At 39.8% G+C, this 21,869-nt stretch overlaps 1 protein-coding gene across 2 annotated transcripts in view; it reads right to left on the bottom strand.

Annotated features, from left to right (window-relative positions):
• Positions 1-21,869, bottom strand: part of Gnptab (N-acetylglucosamine-1-phosphate transferase subunits alpha and beta) — a 75,917-nt gene that overhangs the window by 19,968 nt on the left and 34,080 nt on the right. For both annotated transcript variants that reach the window (XM_005322360.5, XM_013357273.4), the window contains exons 6-12: positions 17,332-17,396; positions 16,943-17,077; positions 6,543-6,704; positions 5,280-5,459; positions 4,900-5,070; positions 2,681-2,804; positions 737-940 (exon numbers count right to left, since the gene is read on the bottom strand). In XM_005322360.5, the coding sequence (XP_005322417.2) occupies positions 737-940; positions 2,681-2,804; positions 4,900-5,070; positions 5,280-5,459; positions 6,543-6,704; positions 16,943-17,077; positions 17,332-17,396 (1,041 nt within the window). The remainder of the gene's footprint in view (positions 1-736; positions 941-2,680; positions 2,805-4,899; positions 5,071-5,279; positions 5,460-6,542; positions 6,705-16,942; positions 17,078-17,331; positions 17,397-21,869) is intronic.

Raw genomic sequence — 21,869 nt, 5'->3', positions numbered from 1 at the left:
ACTAAGCACCATTTTACTCCTCTTCCTTTAATTTTTTGGGTTTGAGTTTCTACTTTTTAAGAGTGATCAGAAATTCTAATTTAATAGCTACTGGTAGGCAGCTCATTTTACTGAGACAATCACAGTTATTTACATGGAATGCTGACCCTGACTCATCTTAGAGATTTGGCACAGTTCTTATTCTTTTTTTTTTTAATTTTTTTAAAATTTTTTAGTTTTCGGCAGACACAACATCTTTGTTTGTATGAGGTGCTGAGGATCGAACCCGGACTGCACGCATGCCAGGCGAGCGCACTACCACTTGAGCCACATCTCCAGCCCCAACAGTTCTTATTCTTAACAATAAATTCCAAATGCCAATTTCCATCTCTCTTTCTCTACTTGAAGGAAGAAAAGAAAAAGCTTTCTGACAAAATGATGACTTCCATTAATAAGCTATTACAAATATTCAAACTATCTTTATTTAATGAATTATTGGCCTGCTCTTATTGTTTCCAAATTAAGCATTCAGCATGTTAAAAGAATGTAAAATGTAAAAGAAAAGATAATCTTAAATGTCAACTGTTTTCTAAAGATCTCTGTCCTTCTCTTTAAGTTAGCTTAAAATTTAGATGCAAAACCAGAAAAGGAAACAGAGATTAATTACTTAAAATAATATTAACCACCCAAAAGCCCCATATACTTTTCCATGATTTACCCTTTTACTTTTAGTATGTCATTATGACAATAAACGTACCTTGCCCACAGTCACCAGCATCAAAGCCACAAGACAAGACGTTACAGGCTTGGTCACAGAACTTATCAGCGAGCCAGGAATTTGCACATCCTTGATTACAGTAAGAGACGCTGTTTATTCCTCCACCAAACTGCCAGGGCTGTCCAACACCAATGCTCCCAGTACCTCCGCCTCCTGCAACAAAGCGACTCCCTCCATTGTTACCTGTAGAGGGAAGGAGGAAGACTAAATCTTGGTAGGTTTTCAATTTTGAAAGAAGATAATTATTTCTTACTAGTGTTTTCAACACTGATGCATGAATTGTAGTCAGAAAATTTCACCACATTCTTGAGTAGATTTCACGTTGTTGCACAAAACAGACTGGTGGAGAAGCAGCAAGCAGCATTCAGAGAAGAGAACTCCAAACTTTGTTTTATGCCATTGGGCCCAGAGGAAAACAAAACTCCAAATTCTGAGCCCTGATCCATGGTTTCTCACAACAATGATAAGTTATTTGCTGTCATCTTAGACTCATCCTATTATTGGGGCTTTTTCCTTTTTTTCCCTCTTTTTAAAACTGAAGGCCTTGTGCTACATCTCTGACATCACAGGCATCTGTTACATTTGAAGAAGGAGTGGTCAGACTTCTAGGGCAGTTATTTACAATCCAAAAGGTAGGGACCCAGGGTTAATTAGACTTCCTGGAGAAAGGCTGGGAGAAGAAAGGGGAACTGACCAATTCCCTAGGCATTTTTATAATTTCATTTCACAACCAGGTCTAGTTTTGCCATCAAAATGTATCTTAAAAAAAAAAATACAACTGAACAGGGAGCATCACTTGACAGTGCTATAGGACTCATGTGTGCATGCATGCATGTGTGTGTGCACGTATGTAGACAAGGAGAAAAGGAAGAGATTATTTCAAAAGCCATGACTACCAAAACTGCATAAGAACATGTCTGAGCACGAATAATGACCTCTTCTACTGAATGTTAATGTTCTACTAGGGACAGAGGCTCTGGCCAGCATACATCTACTTTGAACATTTGTGTTCTCTCCCTATATAGTTGCTTTGTGTTTTCAAAACTATGCCTGATTCTAACATTAAAACAAATAAAAAAAAATTTTTTAAGTATGCCTGGCAGATCTGACTGAAACACAATTTGAAGCTTTGTTTCCTCAAATAGTCAACAAACTTCCAAATGTGTTCCCTCCTAAGGAACACGAAGATGATCCTATCTGTACACAAACACACTTTTTCTTAGTTGACCAAGAAATTCAAGTAGATAATGAATAATGCTCTATAAATTTAACACTTTATTGTAAGGTGGTAAATAAATTTTAAAAACTGTTATTATCAACAAGTCCAAATATGAGTATATGAGAAGGGAAGAAAAGAGGCATCTCTTCAATTATTCCAGACCTGTTGCAATCTGTTGGTAAAAGCTCCTAATCATGAATTCCCATGAGATGACTCAGAATTATTTTGTTCTTGGGTTTATAGTACTCTAGGTTTTCATATTTTAAGTAATAAGAAAAGGCATTTTCAAGTGCAGGATAAATATTGGAAAGTGCCCTCAATAATGGATAATAGGAATAAACTAGGCCACCATGAGATTGTGAGTCTATGGATCACCACCGGACATGGTGGCACACACCTATAATCCCAGTGACTCAGGAGGCTAAGGCAGGAGGATCCCAAGTTCAAAGCTAGCCTCAGCAACCTAGTGAGTCATTAAGCAACTTACCAAGACCCTACTTCAAAACAAAACAAAAAAATAAATAAAAAGGGCAGGGGATGTGGCTTAGTGGTTAAGCGCCTCTGGGTTCAATCCCTGGTCTAGGGATCACTGACTATTTCAAATATATGACTTAAGTCTATAGCATATCTTCAATTTGATTAGAATGAAAATACATTTTTTTTTTGTAAACATGAAAAATAATCACATTTTAACACATCCTTACCAGTACAATCACCACCATCCCAGTCACAGGCTGAATTATTACAAGCCTTGTCACAATAGCCATCTTTAATCCAGGAACCTGGGCAGCCCTCGGCACAGTTTGGCACAGGCCATGTCAGATAAACCTATGACAAAACCAAATAGAAAATAAGTGATTTATGACACTTTTTACTTTGAATTAAAATTCCTTTTTTTTTTTAATCTATTCCTCTCAAAAGGCTGAATTTTCCAAGGCCTAACTGTCCACTTCATGCTTGTGTTCAGCTGGCCTGTCCCAGAGCACCTTGCTGTGGTGTTGGTGCTGAGCACATTCACTCCTTTCCATTACTCAAAAAAAGCAGACCAGGGCTCAACACATAGACTAGTTTCTCACACCATGCTCCTGTAATCTACTTTGAAATAAAATAGCATCATGTCAGACTTAATTGTGAGTACAAAAATATGCCACAATAGGTGGGAAGTGTGACAAGAATCAATGTTTCTCTGTGACAGCCATCAGTAACTCCTAAGTGTATTTAAGGATAATTTAGACTCAATGAGGAGAGAAGGAATAGATAGACTCTCAGTATCCTTTACCTCCATGTATAAGGCCGTGTGAAAAATGAACCAGCACAGCACTCTGAGCTCCCAAAATGAGTGATAAGGTATATGGTTATTTTGAAAATTAAAACCATTTTAAAAATATACTCCCACTTTAAAGTTTCTGCAACTTTGTCACTCCATCCATTTGGGATGTCTTTCTTCACCTAAACTAACACTTGCTTATTCTTCAAAATACATGTCCATTCAGATGGGAGCTGTCCCTCATTCCAACTGATTTAAACCTCCTGGGCTCATGTTCCTCAGCACGGACATGCCTGTCAGCATCAAAAGCTCTGCACACAGTCACTGATTTTGTACTTGTCCCCATTAATATACAAATTCAAATTTGGATCCCTACAATTTAATGCAGACGAGGCACGTGGACAGGGACACAGGAAAAGGAGCAGGTGGGAGACACAGGAGAAGGAGCAGGTGGGAGGCATAAACATCAACAAAGGAACTTTTTGCTATTAGCATTTAGAGTTGTGGAGTGTTGTGGTTTGGAAATGAGGTGTCCTCCAAAAGCTCATGTGTGAGACAATGTGAGAAAGTTTAGGGGTGAAATGATTGGATTGGGAGAGTTGTAACCTAATTGGTGGATTAAGCCACTAATATAGATGAACGGAGTGGTGACTGTAGATAGGTAGGCTGTGACTAGAGGAGGTGGATCACTGGGGTGTGCCTTTGGTGTTTATATTTTGTCCCTGGTAAGCAGAGCTCTCTCTCTGCCCCCTTGTTGCCATGTCCTGAGCTGCTTTGCTCTACCACTCTTTCGCTATGATGTTCTACTTCCACCTGGGTCCAGAGGTGGCTGTCTGTGGATTGAGACCTCTGAAACAATGAGCTGAATAAGCCTTCTCTCCTCTAATTGTTCTTGTCAGATCTTTTGGTGGCAGTGATGAAAAAAAGCCGACTAAAATATAGTTTTATAACTCAAGACTAGAGTGATAAGTCTCTAAATTATCACTACATCCTTCTAACAATGCTATGGGGGTGTTTGTATTTTTCCCTACCAGGCAGATGGAAAACTTCCCTTGGCCAAGTCACTGTCCAGTGTGGTCCTAAACAGTTGGCCCCTATGTCTGTGCTCTCACTTCACCTTTCCATCCCACCTCTCAGCAAAGCCAGATGGAAACAGGCTGCCTCAAAACAAAATTTCTTCCACAGCCTGAAGTGCAAATTTGAGCTAACTTTCGTTTTTTTTTTTTTACTTTTCTGTTTTTTCTTATTGTTGTTCTTTGGGTACTGGGAATTGATCCCAGGAATGCTTAACTATTAAGCCACATCCCCAGCCCTTTATACTTTTTTTATTTTGAGACAGGGTCTTGCTAAATTCTTAGTGCCTCACTAAGTTGCTGAGGCTGGCTTTAAACATGCAATCCTCCTGTCTCAGTCTCTGAGACTGTTGGAGCCAGGCACCAGACCTCACTTTCCTTTTGCTGACACTAATTACAATTTTATTTCCTATGGCAAGGGGAAGAATGGGTCCTGGGTATCCCAGAATGCAGGGAAGCAAATTTCCTATAGTAGCTATTTTACTCAATTGTTGACTCATTTGAATACTTATTTGTTTACTTTGAGTATAGAAATACACACAGTGACTTCCAGCCTCGGCATCCCCTCCTCTTAGACACTCACCTTTTGACCCTTGGAGTGACTATAGAAATCATCTGGCCAGACATCCTTCCCAAACATGACGTCATCATTTAGGTAAATAAATTTCTGAGACAGTCCTTCGATGCGATGAATGTGACTTTCAATAGCAGGTGAACTAAAGGTAGGCAAGTGGCTCAAATTTCGAAAAACATCCTTTTAACAGAAAAACCAAACAACAAAAAAGGAAGAAAAAAAAAAAGGAGAGAAGGGGTGAATTTGAATTGTTCTGGTTTGGACTGGCTGATGGAAAGGAAGGGAAGAAAAGAGTTTAAAAGGTGGACATGAAGGTGAGAGGAGTAGAAGGAATGAGACTCTGAGATTCCTACACCACATTACAAGGAGAGAATGGGAAAGTCCTGTACCTGGTGTGTCACTATTTTCACTCGAGGATTGTCAAGGTTCAGCCAGGATGGAATCTGCCCATTGGTGACAATGAAAATATTCCGAACCCACGGTGCATGCCTCTCGATGGACCGCAACGAGTACCTCAGCTCTTCATTATCTTCAAATCGGCTGGCAGAAACATCCTCGTCCTGCTTGGACTGAGAGAAACAAAGGACACATAAAATGTGAAGTACCCCTTAAATCATACCTCCTCCTCCTCCTTGTCTCTGCCCTCTGCCCTCTGAATTCAGGGTGCTCTGGATGACTTTCAAAGACAGAATCTGTGGCTGGGCGTAATGGCATATGCCTTCAATACCAAGTGACTTGGGAGGCTGAAGCAAGGGGATTGCAAGTTCAAAGCCAACCTCAGCAACTTATCGAAGCCCTATGCAATTTAGTGAGACCCTGTCTATAAATAAAATATAAAAAACGGTTGGGAATGTGGCTGGGGATGTGACTCAGAGGTTAAGCCCCTGGGTTTAATCTCAAATATGGAAAAAAAAAAAAAAGATGGAATCAGTGTTTGTCATCTTTTTGTCATGGAGACTAAAATCTCTGATAAGAACAATTTAGAAAAAGGAAAGTTTATTTTGACTAAGGTTTCAGAGGCTTAGTACACAGTTGCCAACTCCATAGCTCCAGGCCTGAAGTGAGGCAGAGCATCAAGGCAGAGGGTATAGGGGAAGAAAGTTGTTCAATTCACAGTAGCCAGAAAACAGAGAAAGAAGAGGGGCCGGGGAACAAGATATAGTCCCCAAGGGCATGTCCTCAGAGACCTATTTCTCCAGCTACCCCCACCTGCTTATAGTTACTTCCCAGTGTAGCAGTCCTTCCGAATCATTAATCCAACAAATGGATTAATTCATTGATTAGCTTATAGCCCATAATCTTATCATTTCTCCTCTGAAAAACCGTGCACTGACCAACATGAACTTTTTGGGGACACCTCATATCCAAACTGTTACAGAATCCTAATTTAGAATATTATAAAAAATGTAAAAGACTCAGTAATATTAACAAACAAAAACGAAAATAAAAACAAAACTTGAAGATATAACATTTCTTTATCACACTTTATAAAAAGGTTTATAGATATAATTCTAGGTCACTTCAATTGATCTTAAATCAATGGCAGGGACTGGAAAATTAGAAAAGTTCCAATCAACTCACTTCTCTGTAAGTTCTCTTCCTTCTAATAGAAACCCTTTATTTGAGTTGTAAAGAATCTTTGCCTTCCTTACCTGGCTGATGGCACTCAGATCCCATAATAAATATGCAGGACTTATGGTCAGTTCTTTCCCATCGATGGTCATATTCTTCTTAGTTTGCTTATTTAGTTCTTGGAAACCCTTGGGATTATTCAGTTTTAGAAGGGCCACACTAGCCTCTGAATACAACTGCAACTATTAAAAAAAAAAGAAGAAGAAGAAGAAGAAGAAGAGATACACACAAGAAAATTGAACCTCAAGGAGGAAACCCCCTTAATCTTCCCCTGTAATCTTTGGCAGGGCTGCCTGTAGAAAAACTATCTTCTGGGGCCAAGCTTGTGGAACAATCACAAATCTAAGAGGGAATACGGTAATCATCAGCTAGTTTTATAAACAGGCTTCTCCACCCACTTCAGAGTACATCCCACCCTTTATCTGCTTTATGTTCTGACTGTGCCATAGAATTTCCTACAAAAAGAGACTTTCAGATCAGAAAACAGGGAGGGGATGAAAACCATGAATCTAGGACAGCAAAATCCTTTGGCTAAACTAGCTCTTCTGACATCAGTTCTTTGTTAATTTATAAAATAGAAGCAAACACAAATCATTATGGGCTCATTCTGAATTCTATATGTGCTATGTGAGTATACTTAGCATGTTCTGAACAATTTCCTGAATTTATGGAGACCAAAAAACCAGAGGCTGCAGTTAGAATTCCATGTCTTTCTCCCTTTTTATAATGCAGGCTGCTAACTTGTACTACCAATTGTGCAGGAGTAGATGTGTGCTCGAGCACACGTAAGTACTGCCTTCCTGTCTGATTACTTTTTTTACCCTGACGGTTCCTGGCATAGATTAAACACTCATAGAATTCGGCTTTCACTGCTGTCACTGCTGTCTTCACCCTGCCTCAGTGTAGGGTGTGGGAAATGGGAGGCAAGCCACAAAGGGAGAATATTAGCCTGTTCGGGAACTGCCCGGCCAGCCTCCCTGCTCCTTCTCCCATGGCCCTTCTGAGGGCTCCCTGCAGTGAAAATAATCACTATTCTAGTCTCAATACAGTAACAATACTCCAAATTAATTTTAAATTAATTGGGAAAAATACATTTATCCTAATCTTTTCTATCTAAATTGCTTTTATTTTGGAAAGTTATTCTGAAATTTCACATTCTAAAATTTGTAGATTTTTAACATTAAGATGAATTTAAAATCTAGAAAAGGATCTGACACTAATATATTTCCAAGGTGTAACAGTGCATCCACCTTGCTCCCTGACTTCGGACCAGATCCAATGCCACTGACTGCTGAACACTGGTTCACGGTGGCATTGGTTTTTCCACCTAGGCACTGGCTTATCGGAGAGAACCACTGTTTCAGAAACTGTATATAAAAGAGATGTCAAAGTGCAATGATATTAAAGTTTAAAAAAAAATCAGTGAAACTACTGCCTAACACCCTTAGATTTTAACTTGATGACAACATTTTCATTTCAGTTTCTACCACTGGCTGGGCACTCACTGTATGCCAGACATGGCCTGGGTGCTTAGCAAGTGCCATACCTGAGGGGTCAAACTCGGCTCCTAGAGTAGAGTGCATCACTTACTTAGGCTTCTGCTGATGTTACAGGCTGGTCTGTGAGTCACACTGGCATGGAGGACGACTACTCAACAGACTAGCAACACACGCTATCAGACACTTAGCATCGCATGGGTGGGCTCTACAGGGGCTGTGACAAGAAGCAGGTATCTGGCAGGCTGGTTGGGGCAGGGAAGAGCTGCTGGAGAGGCTGTGCTCTAGGAATAGAACCTGCACATTCTCATACCAAGGGACAAGATCATGGCTCCTTCACTATACTAGGTAGTTTAGGTGATCTCTAACCAGGTCCAGAGGGAAGAAATTGCAAAGCCTGGCTGGAAAGGGAAGCAGGAGCAACACCTCTACTAAATCTTATGTAACACTCACTAGCTCTGCTGCAGACAGGCTCCCAGGTCATCATGTAACTATGTAACTACAACTGAAAGGTTGGGGATTCCATTTTAAGACAAAGAAAACAAAACAAAATACACTCCTATTCCAATACTAGCCATTAAGGTATGAAGAAAGTTTTTTGGAAAAGAAACGAAAAAATCTTTTTTACTCCTCACATAGAGGAAAAGAAAATTTTAGAAATTGTGAAAGGGACGTCAGAATAGAATTCTAACACCTATGGGTTCTAACAGAAGATTCAGGAATTCCTAGGGTTATGGGCCAGGCTACATGGCCCATAAAATATTCTCCATTTTGCCCTGGGACTCCATGTCATGTAAGAAACGCTTCTCCCATGGGAACACCCCACACCCCACTTCTGGACCCATCAATAGTTGCTTAGCATAGCATGTTTGCCAACACAAAATGGCAATTCTTATACAATGTAAAATTGTTCTTTCTTTGGATCCCATTTTTCCTAGATAATGTACACTGTCACTAGACTTTAGTAACCATTCTTTAACTTATATTCAACTAGGGTCATTTTGACCCACATCTCCTTCTTCTTATTTTAGATCTCATGTTTGTTTATGGTTTTGAATCATAGCAACAGCCACTTATGATTAATGTGGTTTTGCACTATAAAGGTGGACTCAAACCCCAGGAGGGAGTCAAAGGGTGTAGACTAGTAGCCTGCCCCATGGCACACCAGCTGGTGGATCTGGACCCCCTGCTGGTAAATAAAGTTTCCATTTCCTGCTTTAAGATCAACTTGATGATTTACAGCAATCTTGCCATAACACTAGTATTAAATTACATCTTGTTTGATTTCACAGCTTATATTCATTTTCTTTTTCTATTTTTTTTTTTTTTAGGAGAATAAAAGTCTTATTCTAAGCTCATATATTCAGAGGTTAGTTTGTGCTTGGCCAACTCCATTGTATGGGCTTGTGGTGAGGCAGAACATCATGGCAGAAGGGTGTGTCAGAGGAAAGTAGCTCAGCTCGTGGCAACCAGAAAGTATATATATATATATATATATATATATATATATATATATATATATATCAAGGGCTGATTTCTAATAACATATACACTAAAAGATCAAGAAGAGGTTTTCCCATGGTAACTGTACAAAAGTGGATTGGAGATAAAGAGTAAGGCTTCAAGGGAATATTTATATGTGAGAGAAAGATTTTCTGCCACTGCAATTAAGCAAGTTGTGAATGGTGAAAGGGTTCCTCTGCCACCACGAGGTGGCAGCCCAATCCCACATATCTTTGTTACTTCTGCCAGAGAAGGGACAGGAGGTGGGTGAGGCAGAAGAGTTGTACTTGGTGGCAGAGGCTGGAGTCCTATGCTTGGTCAATTGTGGGCAACTGCCTCCATAGATCGCTTCTTACTTTGAATTTTACATTTATCTAAATTCTTTAAATTAAATTATAAGTTTCTCACAGCAAACAACCTCCACACCCCCCACTACAGACTCTTAAGGAGAGGTAGCAGGACTGCAAAATGAGCTGTTATGTTTGAGCCAATGAGATTTGGGAGTGTTTGCTACTGTTACATCACCTAGAGCAGCAGGATGGGCATACCTTAAGTCCAAATGTAAGGATCATAGTGTAGGATTCCAGGTATAGGCATCTTCCTAGATTCACTTTAGATAAATCCAGGAAGAGGTGAGCCAGGAAGAAGTGAGGAAAGATTGAGAGAGATGAAACAAAATGATGGTCCAGGACAGGACCTGGGCAACCTATAATAGCAGCAAGAAGAATTACTGCATTTCTTTTTATAAATTTTGCAAAAATCATTTCTTTGCAATAAGAAAAAAATAGTTCCAAGAAAAATGCTGAATCCTGGTATACGTCTAAAGATAAATAATGGAGACCAAAATTAAGGGGTGAGAAACCAAAATTAAGGGGCTAGGTAATAAGCAGGTCAGTGCCAAGTGCCTTCAGAGGAGTAATGGACATGGAAACCAGATGCCAAGGACTTGACCGCTCACGGACAACTTCCAGAATCTATCTATATATGTGTGGGTATACGGGAACCAAATCTAACACTTTACATTGGGTTTACTGTATGAAATAGGACAGGGAAGAGAAAAGAATTAGAGAGGTATTCTTTCACAAACTTAAATTCAGGATTATACTGACCAAGTCATGAAATATAAGGATTTAAAAAAATGTAAGAAATCTTCACTTCTCAGTTCTTTTAAGTGATGACAAACTATCAAGGAAAGACTGGTGTTTATTAATGTCATAAGTGTACAAACATGGAAAAATAAAAATACTGGTTTTGTGAAGTTATTCTAATTAAATAGTTCCACTGTTCTTAGCATAGTATCTCACATTTAGATTTTGGCTTAAAAAATAATAACAGCCAACAAAAAAAAAAAGAGTATGAATGCATGTTTTTAAAGTCAACCAAAAGTAATGAATGCAGAAGAGAACTCACCCCTTAAGGCACACAAAATAGTCATGTGTTAAGGTAGACCTTACTTAAAAATCATTTCTTTTCACAAATTTTGCAAAAAATAATTTCTTTGCAAAGTTATTTCAAACTGATCATATATAAATGCCTAAAAGGAAGGCTGTTAAGAGTCTGTAAACAAGTCAGGATGGCACCTGGCAAATGTTAGGGTCTGTAAACAAGTCTGGATGGCGCCTGGCATTTTGCCAGGGGGAGTGGTTTATGAGGTGGCGCCAGGGAGCCATTAAATGTGGAGATTTCTTATTGGTTAACTGCTGTATTTAGTTTATGTTAATTAAGATAAGCTGTGTGGAATGTATATATACCCCTCCTGTCCTACAATAAATGGCTTCCACTCCTGCTGTATCAACGGACACAAGTTGTTCGTCACACACACACACACACACACACACACACACCCCACCCCCGTTATTTTGCTGCAGCGGGACTGCAGCAGAAGGCTGTACTAACCACCGGTCTAAACAATTGTGTATCTGCAAATACTATATCTGGGATAGTTTCAATCAGGGGCAATTCTGCCTCCATGGAAACTTTTGGCAATATCTAGAGACATTTCTGGTTGTCAAAAACTAGGAGTGGAAGTGCTACTGGCAACTAGAGGACAGATCTAGGATGCTGCTGAACATCTATAATGCACGGGACAGTCTGTTACATGACAGCTGTATCAGGCCCAAACTGTCACCAGTACAAAGGTCAAGGAGAACGTACAAATCCCCAAGGATGGTAAAGGCTATCCCATATTGGGTCCACAACAATTTTAAAGGGCTCAAAAATTCAGAAGATCTAACCTATTTTTATTTTGAAATAATTTAATCTTAAAGCAAGTAAGAACCCTTTAGGGGAAAAACATTTCTGCCAACACCAACTAAAAAACAAATTAGCACCTTTCAGTGATTTGACAACTCAAGGCCACTGGGTCTTAATATGTCCTGTGGTTTTCTAAAACTAAAGTCAACTCCAGAGTTGGTTGATCCCCTCTAGTGATGAAATAAAACCAAAAGAAAGGGCACCATGTTGTAAAAGAGCAGGTACATAAAATGGTTCCAGAGAATCACAAACAAAAGGTCATAAGAACAATAGTACAGGTTGAGCAGTCCTTATCTAAAATTCTTGGGACCAGAAATGTTACAGATTTTAGATTTTTTAAAATTTTGGAATATTTGCATTTACATAAGGAGATAGATTGGGAATGGGACTCAAGTTTAAACATGAGATTCATTTATGTTTCATGTATACCTTCTCTCCATAGCCTGAAGGTAATTTCATACAATATTTTAAATTTTGTGCATGAAACACAAGTTTTACACAGTTAAGAAATTTTCCATGTGTGATGTCATATTGGGGCTTATGAAGTTATTATGGATACTAGAACATTTCAGATTTTGGATTTTTAGATTAGGGATGTTCAACTTGTGTAACTTAAATAGGGTGAACTTAAATAGGCTCTGAATAGAACGCCAAGGGTGCAGAGTCCAAGTAAGACGTTATGCTATTTATTCCCACCCTGACTGAGGTCCCTCTTGCCTATGCCACTTACCCAGTCTTCAAGGACCTGGCATAGCCACATTCTGCTTCAGAATGTAATTCTAAATACTTGAGGACAGGGTCAGTATCCTCCCACTCCTTTTGCATACTCGCTCAGCAACCTCTATCATTGAATTGGCATTATGTAAGCATTTCCTTGAGAAATTTAGGAAGAATTCCAACTTGTTTTCATATGGTAAAAAAGGAGAAAAGCCAGGTGCAGTGGTGCATGTCTGTAATCCCAGGGACTCATAGGCTGAAGCAGGAGGATCACGAGTTCAAAGCCAGCCTCAGCAAAAACAAGGCACTAAGCAACTCAGTGAGACTCTGTCTCTAAATAAAATATAAAAAAGGGCTGGGGATGTGGCTCAGTGGTTAAGAGCCCTTGGGTTCAATCTCTAGTACCCCCCCCAAAAAAAAGGGGGGGGGGAGAAAAAAAATTCACTAACCAAAAAATGAATGAAAAAATAACCCATCACGAATCAACATGTCTGAAAACACAATTTTGAGTGACCTGAAAATAAAGACAAATGGATAATTATTAAAAGGCTAATTTTGTGCCATCACACACAAAAATTCTACAGATAAATTAACTGAATCATGCAAGGGCTCACCCCAAACTAGAAAGCCTCTGACTTAAAAAAAAAAAAAAAAAAAAAAAGCTTGATTTATAAGACTAGAGTTGACAGAGAAGTTTTATGAATTCAAACCCATTTTATTAGAAATTAAAGCATTTTCTTTTTTTTTTTAATATTTATTTATTTATTTATTTATTTAGTTCTCGGTGGACACAACATCCTTGTTGGTATGTGGTGCTGAGGATCGAACCCGGGCCGCACGCATGCCAGGCGAGCGCGCTACCGCTTGAGCCACATCCCAGCCCAAATTAAAGCATTTTCAAATCCTATGTCCTCTCCTAAAGGGGAAAAATATGTAGGTTTTCCTTTAAACAGGCTATATAAAGGATATATGCAACAAGTTAGTATACAGGCTCATTTCTGGTACCAAAAACCTAGAGTGGCACATGTGAAAAATCATAGTCCTGAAAAGAATTCCCTTTATGTTCCAAGTCACTGTACATGTGTGTTTATGGTTATGGATTTTTTAGTGGTGCTCCAGCAGTGAGCTGCATGCCCTGACATTCTTTTTATTTTTTATTTTTTTGGTACCAGGGCGTTTAACTACTGAGCCACATCCCTGACCCTTTTTATTTTTTATTTCAAGACAGGGTCTCACTAGGTTGCTTACAGCCTTGCTAAATTGCTGAGGCTGGATTGAATTTGCAATTCTCTTGCCTCAGCCTCCGAGGCTACTGGGACTCCAGGCAAGCACCACCACACCTGGCCCTATCCTTCTTATTTTGTTTTGAGACAGGGTCTTGCTAAGTTGCTGAGGCTGGCCTTCAATTTGCTATCTTCTGCCTCAGTCTCCTGAGACACTGGGATTATAGGCATGAGCCACCATCCTAATTTCAACAAGCATTTCTAGAGTGGTCCCTAAGTGTCCGGTAATCTGTTCAAGCATACAAAGATGAACAGGGCAGTGCTTGTCCTGAGATGCTCATGACCTGATTAGAGTTTTGGGGCAGACCTAAGCCATGGTCCTCAGCACAAGCCTCTTAGAGGAGCCTAGGAAGGCAAAGTGATGCAGCTGTTTAAATCCTGAAGTCTAACACCTAAGGGGCTTTCCTCACACATGCCACATGTACCTCTAACCCAACACACCCTAAACCGAGTTCCAGGCTTCCATCCAAAATCTCGCGTCTCTACCATAGCTCAGAGGATGGTTAGTGTCATCACTTCTATCTCCACTAAAAATATCCACTTCCACTTTCCCTCTCCTTCCCTTTCCCCTACAGCTTCATCACAGTTACCATGTAATGTCAGGTGTCTCTCTGATGTTTCTGGAGCCATTCCCATCCCTGGCGTTTCAGTACCAAGGTACTTGAACAGAAATGTCTTGCTGGGCTATAGCAGCAGTGGCTGAACTGGTTTCCTGCTTCTAGCCTCTCCCTGTCTAACACCTGCCACACCTGCCCCTACTATGTTCCCTAGAAAGAGACCAGACTCTGCCCTCCTCCTGCCTCCAGGAAAAGGTCCAGGCTCCTTAAAGGAGACCTTTCTCATTCTGGTCTCACCTATCTTCCCACCCTCATCTCCTGTCTATGCTCTGATCTCTAGGAACTGCTGCCTGGATTCCCTGAAAACACCATTTATATCCAAGCCTCAGCCCTATTGTTCAGGAGTCCCCTTTACTTAGAACAGTCATTCCTTTCTCTGCTGGAGAGCAGATGTTCTGTCTGTTCAGGGCCAAGCTAAACTGCTTCCCATTCTGCAAAGCCTGCCATACCCCAGGATGCCTAAAACCCAGCATTCTGACAGCATTTTGTACAAACTCTTATTCAGAACTGATCATATGCTAATATAACTGCTTTTATCCATTCAGTTATTCTTAACGTAGCCTCTTTTATTAAATTCATAGGATGAATTTAATAAAAGCTTACTATCTAAATGGACTGAGAACCCCTGATAGGAAACTTCACTTTCAGACGACCCATAATAAAGTCACAGGTAGAACCTAAGAAAAGAGAAAGGCTTGAAAATATGGCTCAAATGCTGACATCCATCTGTTCTTCCTCGTTCTCGTTTTCTCTATAGCTTCTCAAGACTAAAAGTCCTAGTCCCTGAAGGTGGTCAGATGCTGGAATTACCAAAGCAACCTGCAGCAATCCTTATGGATGATTACTGTGATGCTCTGGCCTCCACGAGGACAAGCCCAGAAATCCAACAGCTCTCCAGCTGGGTGAATGAGCTGTGGAGAGCAGTTCTTACCATATGGGAAGCTTGCTGATACGCAAGTTACTACTCTTCACTACCTCTACCTGCAGACACCACATCACGCCATCCCAGAATAGTATACATAGGGTCCACCACACCTTGGGACTGGCATTCTCTGGCAGCACACACCTGCCTATCAATAGACACATCAAAAACAGTAAGTACTAGTAAGAGGCTGCAGCAGGTCTGGAGATGTGGGATTCCAACCAGAGTGGAGGATGGAGAAGCAAAAGAAACATTCTTTCTTTAAAAATTTATTACAGTTGAAATTATTAAATAGAACCAAGGATATCATTCTTTCTGAATGAGAAACTGAGTAGACAGTCAAAAGTACAGATGTACATGTGTCTATAATTCTAGAACTAATAGCTAAGAAAGCCAAGAAGTGATGTGGCTAAAATGAAAGCAAATCTATGTTTTGTTTGTTTTTGGCCCAAATCAAAAATAACTCAGGAGTAGAGATGTAATAACTATTTCAAAATAACTGCATATTAAGAGCAAAATCCTAATACAGCTAAGCACTACCATATTTTAAAGTATAATAAAGAAAGTCATGGAGTAAAATATAAAAAAATTACAAATGTCATTCATATTGCCATTATATTATAAAAATATTATAAATTCTTAAGACAGTGAAACACAGGTGGGGGGAAAAAGAAGCAAGTTAAGGGAATTTTGTGGAGAGTATAAAAACATAGTTAAGACAGGGATCAAAAAACTCCCTTAGTCATAGCTCCCCCACCCCACTAGCTCATTTTCATCCTCCCACCTATAAACAGTCAAATGACATGTAAAAAGAGGAAGAAGTCAGAATCAAGGAAGTTAAATTCAGTGGTGGAACTCAAAGAGTGTTTCTTCATAAAACCCAAGAAAACCAAAGCCTAAGAAGTTATTTATGCCAGGGATTTTATGCCCTCTGAGAGAAAAGACACTCAAGTTTTACAACATGGAACATTTCAGAAACAACAGTAGGCATCTTGATCAACTAGACAGGCACCCATATAGACGCAGGTCACAGGCCAGGCTCAGAAGTCAACCTTAACAAATGGCATCAATGGTCAGTCCTGAGGAGTTATTAAATATAAATTCTAAATACATGGAGTCCTCTATTATCTATTAATGAATCAGAGTTCTACACTCTCAAATGTTCCAAATATCTCAAGCATAATCGCTACATGAATGAAAGCATTAATAAATTTGCAGGCTGGCTCTGTGGCCCTCCTGCTTCTAGGATCCCTTTTCCTCTTCCAGACCTTCGATTCCTTATGTCATCAGTGCTATCAGGCTCTGTGTCTGTTTTGCCCACTGCTGTATCCACACAGGATGTAACACCACCTGACACATAGTAGGAGCTCATTTGTTAAACAAATGAATCCCACTGCTATCTGGGAAGCCAGCAAACCAAACCAGAAAACAAGACTCTTTTTAAGAGTTTGGCCAAATTAATACTCAAGGGTGAGGATCTTTTCTCAAAAGCCACCTTTACAATAGCACACTGTGGCAAGAGAGAGTCCCTCTGTCTCTTAGGATCATTTGGCTATTCTCTGAACAAAATGGTTATCAGAGAAGGGTCATGCATTAGATGAGACAGTGGCTCCTTTTCTATGTTCTTACCAGTTTTATTTTAGAAGAAAGGTTTTCTGGCAGTTTTGTTTTCAGTTGACTTGTTTCCTTGAATGTTGGTGGAAATCCACTCAGGAAAGCCAAATCTTGCATCAGCACTAACCCAGGGACTTCTTTATCTGTTGTCTAAAATAAGGAGGGAAAAAACACAACTCACTGTCCACATCAAGAAGCTGAGTGAAAACTTAGAGGTCTTACTAATCAAGAGCTTACTGCATTGTACAAACATCAAAATAGAATGGTGACATTACTTAAATCAACACTCATTAACACTGGTAAGCTGGGCTCAGAGAAAAAGGTTCTCAAAGGAAAAGAGCTTCATTATTCACACTTTTATTCTAGTCTAATGCAAAAAATACAATAGAATTAAAATAGCATACCAAGTAGCCTCTCCAAACTGTCTGTCTGCTATTTCCTTTAAACACTCCGGCATGGGCATCTTCAACTACAATGAAGAATACAGTAAACAAGCATATTTTTAACAAATACTTAACTGTTATCTGGCAGGACATTGTGTAAAGCATTTTGAGAGCTATTAAAGGAGCATAATACATCATCTCAAAAACAAAGCAGTTAGGAAAGACAAAATTAACACATTCAGCAAAGGAGGAACAATGAAAGTTGGTGTACAATTAAACCTTAAATTTTCATTACCTAGCCATTCACGCAGGCAGAAATGTGGACTGAGTTTGGAAGTAATCAAATTTAAACTGGATCTTCAGTTGGGGTTGTAGCTGAGTGGTAGAATGCCTGCCTAGCATGAGCAAGGCCCTGGATTCAATCCCCAGCACCACAAAGAAGGAACATCTCCCTCAAAACAAGGATGAAGACACAGTGGTGCATGCCTGTAATCCCAGCAGCTTGGGAGGCTGAGGCAAGAGGATCAGAAGTTCAAAGTCAGCATCAGCAACTTAACAAGGCCCTAAGCAACTTAGTAAGACCCTGTCTTAAAATGAAAAAAGAATTTTAAAAGCAGGGGAAGGGGGCAGGCTGGAGACGTGGCTCAGTGGTTAAGTGCCCCTGAGTTCAATCCTGGTATCAAAAAAAAAAAAAAGAAAGAAAATTGGATCTCAAAGAAGGAAATGACAGGATGACAGAAATCACAGATATACGAGCAAACATGAATACATTTGAGAAAAAAGAGAACTGCTCAACTAGAGTAAAATATTTGGCAACTTATGTACCAGCAAGCAAGGGTAACCAAAGGGGCCCTTGAATACCAGGTGGTGCATCATTTATCTGAACAGCAGGAAACCACTAGATCCTTTAGCTCCTTAAGAGGAGAATTTTCTCATGATGAGTTTCTAAAATTCAATTTGAATAGAGCAGATTCCACTGGGGTGAGGATAACATAGTCCGACTAGGGGAGGTTTCTAAAGTAATGGGCACAAGTGAATCAGCAAATTTGCTGTTGATACTCAGAATCATGGGAAATGGAAGAGTGGTCAGAAGGCTCTGAATCTGACCCCCAAGATGGGGAAATAAAGTAAGTTCTGCAAATTATAGCCTAGCAAGACAGATGTCAATCCTAGAAAAGTCTCCAGTGAGTCCCTGGAAAAAGAAGCTTTGAAATACACTGACTTTAAAGGAAGTACTGGGCATTAAAAGCATGCCTTCGCTGAGAATGAATTTATCAGATACATCTCTCTCCCTCTCTCCAAGGTTATAGTGGGTGCTACACTGGTTGATCAGACTCCTAACAGATCTGATATGTATCAGTATGTAAGCTCAGCAGACCTGCAATAGTATTCTCAAGCAAACTTCATAGATACAACAGATATTCAGGCTGGACCCTGAACTGGGTAGATCATAACATAAATAATACCACCTGAAGGACGTGAATTCTGAGGTCATTACCATCAAGGTTCTGCCTTGAAGAAGATAGATCAAGGTTCTGGAAGATATGAGAGGTGTGTCTGTCAAATGTGTGAATTTACACAAAGCTGACAGAGTCTATTATCCTGGATAACAGAATCAGGATTCCTCCAATTCTTGACTACTTAGAGCAATGAATCAAATCTAGCAAAATAAAATCTCCTACAAACAAAGTAAGATCTAGACATGGCATCAAAAACCAACTATGCAAACATAAATATAAATATGTATTTGAGCATTAGCATATAACTTTTTTAAAGAGACTTGGGAGTTTAATTGATAGTTCATGATATGGCCCTACTGAATTTCCATTACATTTTTGTGCTTGTAAACAGAAGTAAAGCACTTAGACTCCTGTCACCAACTCATCAGGAAACCCTGTGAGACTGACCTTAAAAATGTCCAGAATCAGAACTGAGGATGTAGCTCTGTGGTAAGGTGCTTGCCTAGTAAGTGTGAGGCCTTGGGCTCACCCCCGGGCACTGTAAGAATAGAATAGAGTAGTGTAGAATAGAAATAAATAAATAAATCAGGAATCTAAAGCCAAACTCTTCTCAGCTGTATCACACCACCCTGATCTAACCACTTTCTCTCTTTCCTGAATCATTACAATTTTTTCCTCTCCTCAATCTATTTTCACCACAGCAGTAAAAATAAAAAGATCCAACTGATCTTTCTGGGATATAAGTTAGATTATGTTATTCCTCTATCCCAAATCCTCCAATGATCCTCTATTACACTCTGAGCTAAATAAAACCAAACTCCTCAATGTAGCTATGAGGGTCTGCATTCTTTACCTCCCCCCACACTCCCATTACTTCTCTATGCTTATCTCTGTCCACTCCTCTCCAAACACACTGGCCTCCTTACTTTACTCTTCAAACAGGCCAGACACATTCCTGCCTCAGGACCTTTGTACTAGTTTTTCCACTTATCCAGATCACTCTTGCTGAAAATGTTCATTTTGCTGGCTCTCTTATCTTCATGTTTTCATTGAAAAATCATCTTTTCAGTGATGTCTGTTCCTACCACCCAATTTGAAATTACCATCCCATATCCCCTGTCTGATGCTTCCTCTATCTTACTCCATTTCTCTCTGCAATATTTATCTTATGTGGACTACATAATCTACTCATTTGTTGGGAGTAAACTCGATAAGGGCAGAGACTTTCACTCATCTGTTCACTGTAGCACCTTCAGCACAGAGGACAGTACCCAGCACATAGCAGGGACTTAGTAACAAGCTCTTGCTGAATTCATGGTCCTGCTTTCCTTGTACAAATTGAGCCATATAAAATGGAAGTAGTTTGGAAATGCCAGTTTAGTCCAGAGGTAATATGAATTGCCCTGGAAGAAATCATTTCCTATGTATCAAAGGGTATAAGCTTGCCCGGGAAAACCACTCCACTGAGATGACCTGGATCCAGACTTCTGGGATGGAATATGTGATTGCTGAAGCACAAAGGAGTTCAGCGACATATCTACAGTGTGAAAGGGGACAGTCATGTGCTTGGAAAGTTAAAATTTTCCTTCCAAACTAAAAATAACTTGTGCACCAGGAAGCCAGACTTCATTAAACATCATTCAGAATACAAACTGGTGAGTGGTAACATTTTGGCTCAATGAAGAAATTATACAAGAATACCATAAACTCCCGGGCAATCAAAAAACAAATTAGGAGTTAATTATAAGTACTACAGGACACAGACAAGTAAAAATGAAGTCACTGTGAATGTTCTAGTCCAGGAGCTCCATGGAGGCAGCAGAACTTGAGATGGGCCAAGAGAGGAACTAGGTAGGGAGGTGTGGATGCACAGAGGCCCAGCAACTCCTAATGAGAGGACTCTGACAGCTAGTGATACACAGAGAGGGGGATCAAAGGCATAGTCAAGGAAATGAAAGCTGAATCCTGAACACCTGGAGGAGATTATACCATGTGAAAACCAAATTTAATTACTAAAGCATTTTCTTCACAAAAAGAGGAAAGTGGCAAGTGGAGGATTTTCACATTTATCTGATAATCATGTGCTAGACAGAGAGGAACTTCCCAGGCAGACAGGGTGCTAGAAGTCTATCACTGGAATCTGAGAAGGAATGCAGACCAGGGTAGAGGAAATGAGATAAGTAAGATATGAATCTAAGAATTACTTGCAATTAAAGCAAATGATAGGATGAGGTTAATTATTAGTTATGGAGGTAAAAAATAGAAAAGGGGCAAAGATGGTTCCAAAGATTTGGACTGGGAGTACGACATGGACAGAAGCAGAGATAGAGAACTAGACTAAGTGTTGCAGGCCTGGGCTTGACAGCCCAGCGATCAGGTGGGAGGACAGGTTCTGGACATCTAAAGATGTGGTGCAGTTTTTTTTCAGAGTTACAATTTTATGAAGGCACTCATCGTCTTCGTGAGGGCTCAGCCTTCATGTCTAATCACCTACCAAAGCTTCTACCTCCTAATAACATCACGCTGAGGCTCAGGACTTCAATATGTGAATTCTGGAAGAAACACAAACATTTTGTCCATAATATCTATGTAACCAGATGTTTCAGAATATAAACTATGAATGCTCCAGGTATGTTCTGCCAAACTTCAGGAATTAAATAGTGGGAGTGGGGGAGAACCCTTCTGGATAACTTAGGGTAAAAAAGATAAGGTAAGGATGAGTACCAGACTGAAGGTCCTCACCAGGCATTCAGCACAAAAAATGGAGAAATATGGATTTCATGGAATAATACACAATCCTTTTCTGAGATTAGACATGACATACAAAACCCATACAATGGCAGTTCTTTGGCTCTTCTATGTGTGTTTTTAGTTTATCAGACACTTCTCTAAAATTGAATCATTTCCATCTTTAGATATCCAATCATTTCCTTTGGTAGGTGATTAGGACTGAAGGCTGAGCTCTCATGAAAGGGGAGTGCCTTTATACAATTGTAACTCCTGGCATGAAACTGTACCACATCTTTAAATGTCCAGAACCCATCCTCCAGCCAAGTCCAGGCCTGGCCTTTGTGAATTTTGTCATTCAAACATCAATGA

The sequence above is a fragment of the Ictidomys tridecemlineatus genome, chromosome 6 (assembly GCF_052094955.1).
Source record: "Ictidomys tridecemlineatus isolate mIctTri1 chromosome 6, mIctTri1.hap1, whole genome shotgun sequence".
Classification (NCBI taxonomy): domain Eukaryota; kingdom Metazoa; phylum Chordata; class Mammalia; order Rodentia; family Sciuridae; genus Ictidomys; species Ictidomys tridecemlineatus.
This window is presented reverse-complemented; position numbering and strand designations above follow the sequence as displayed.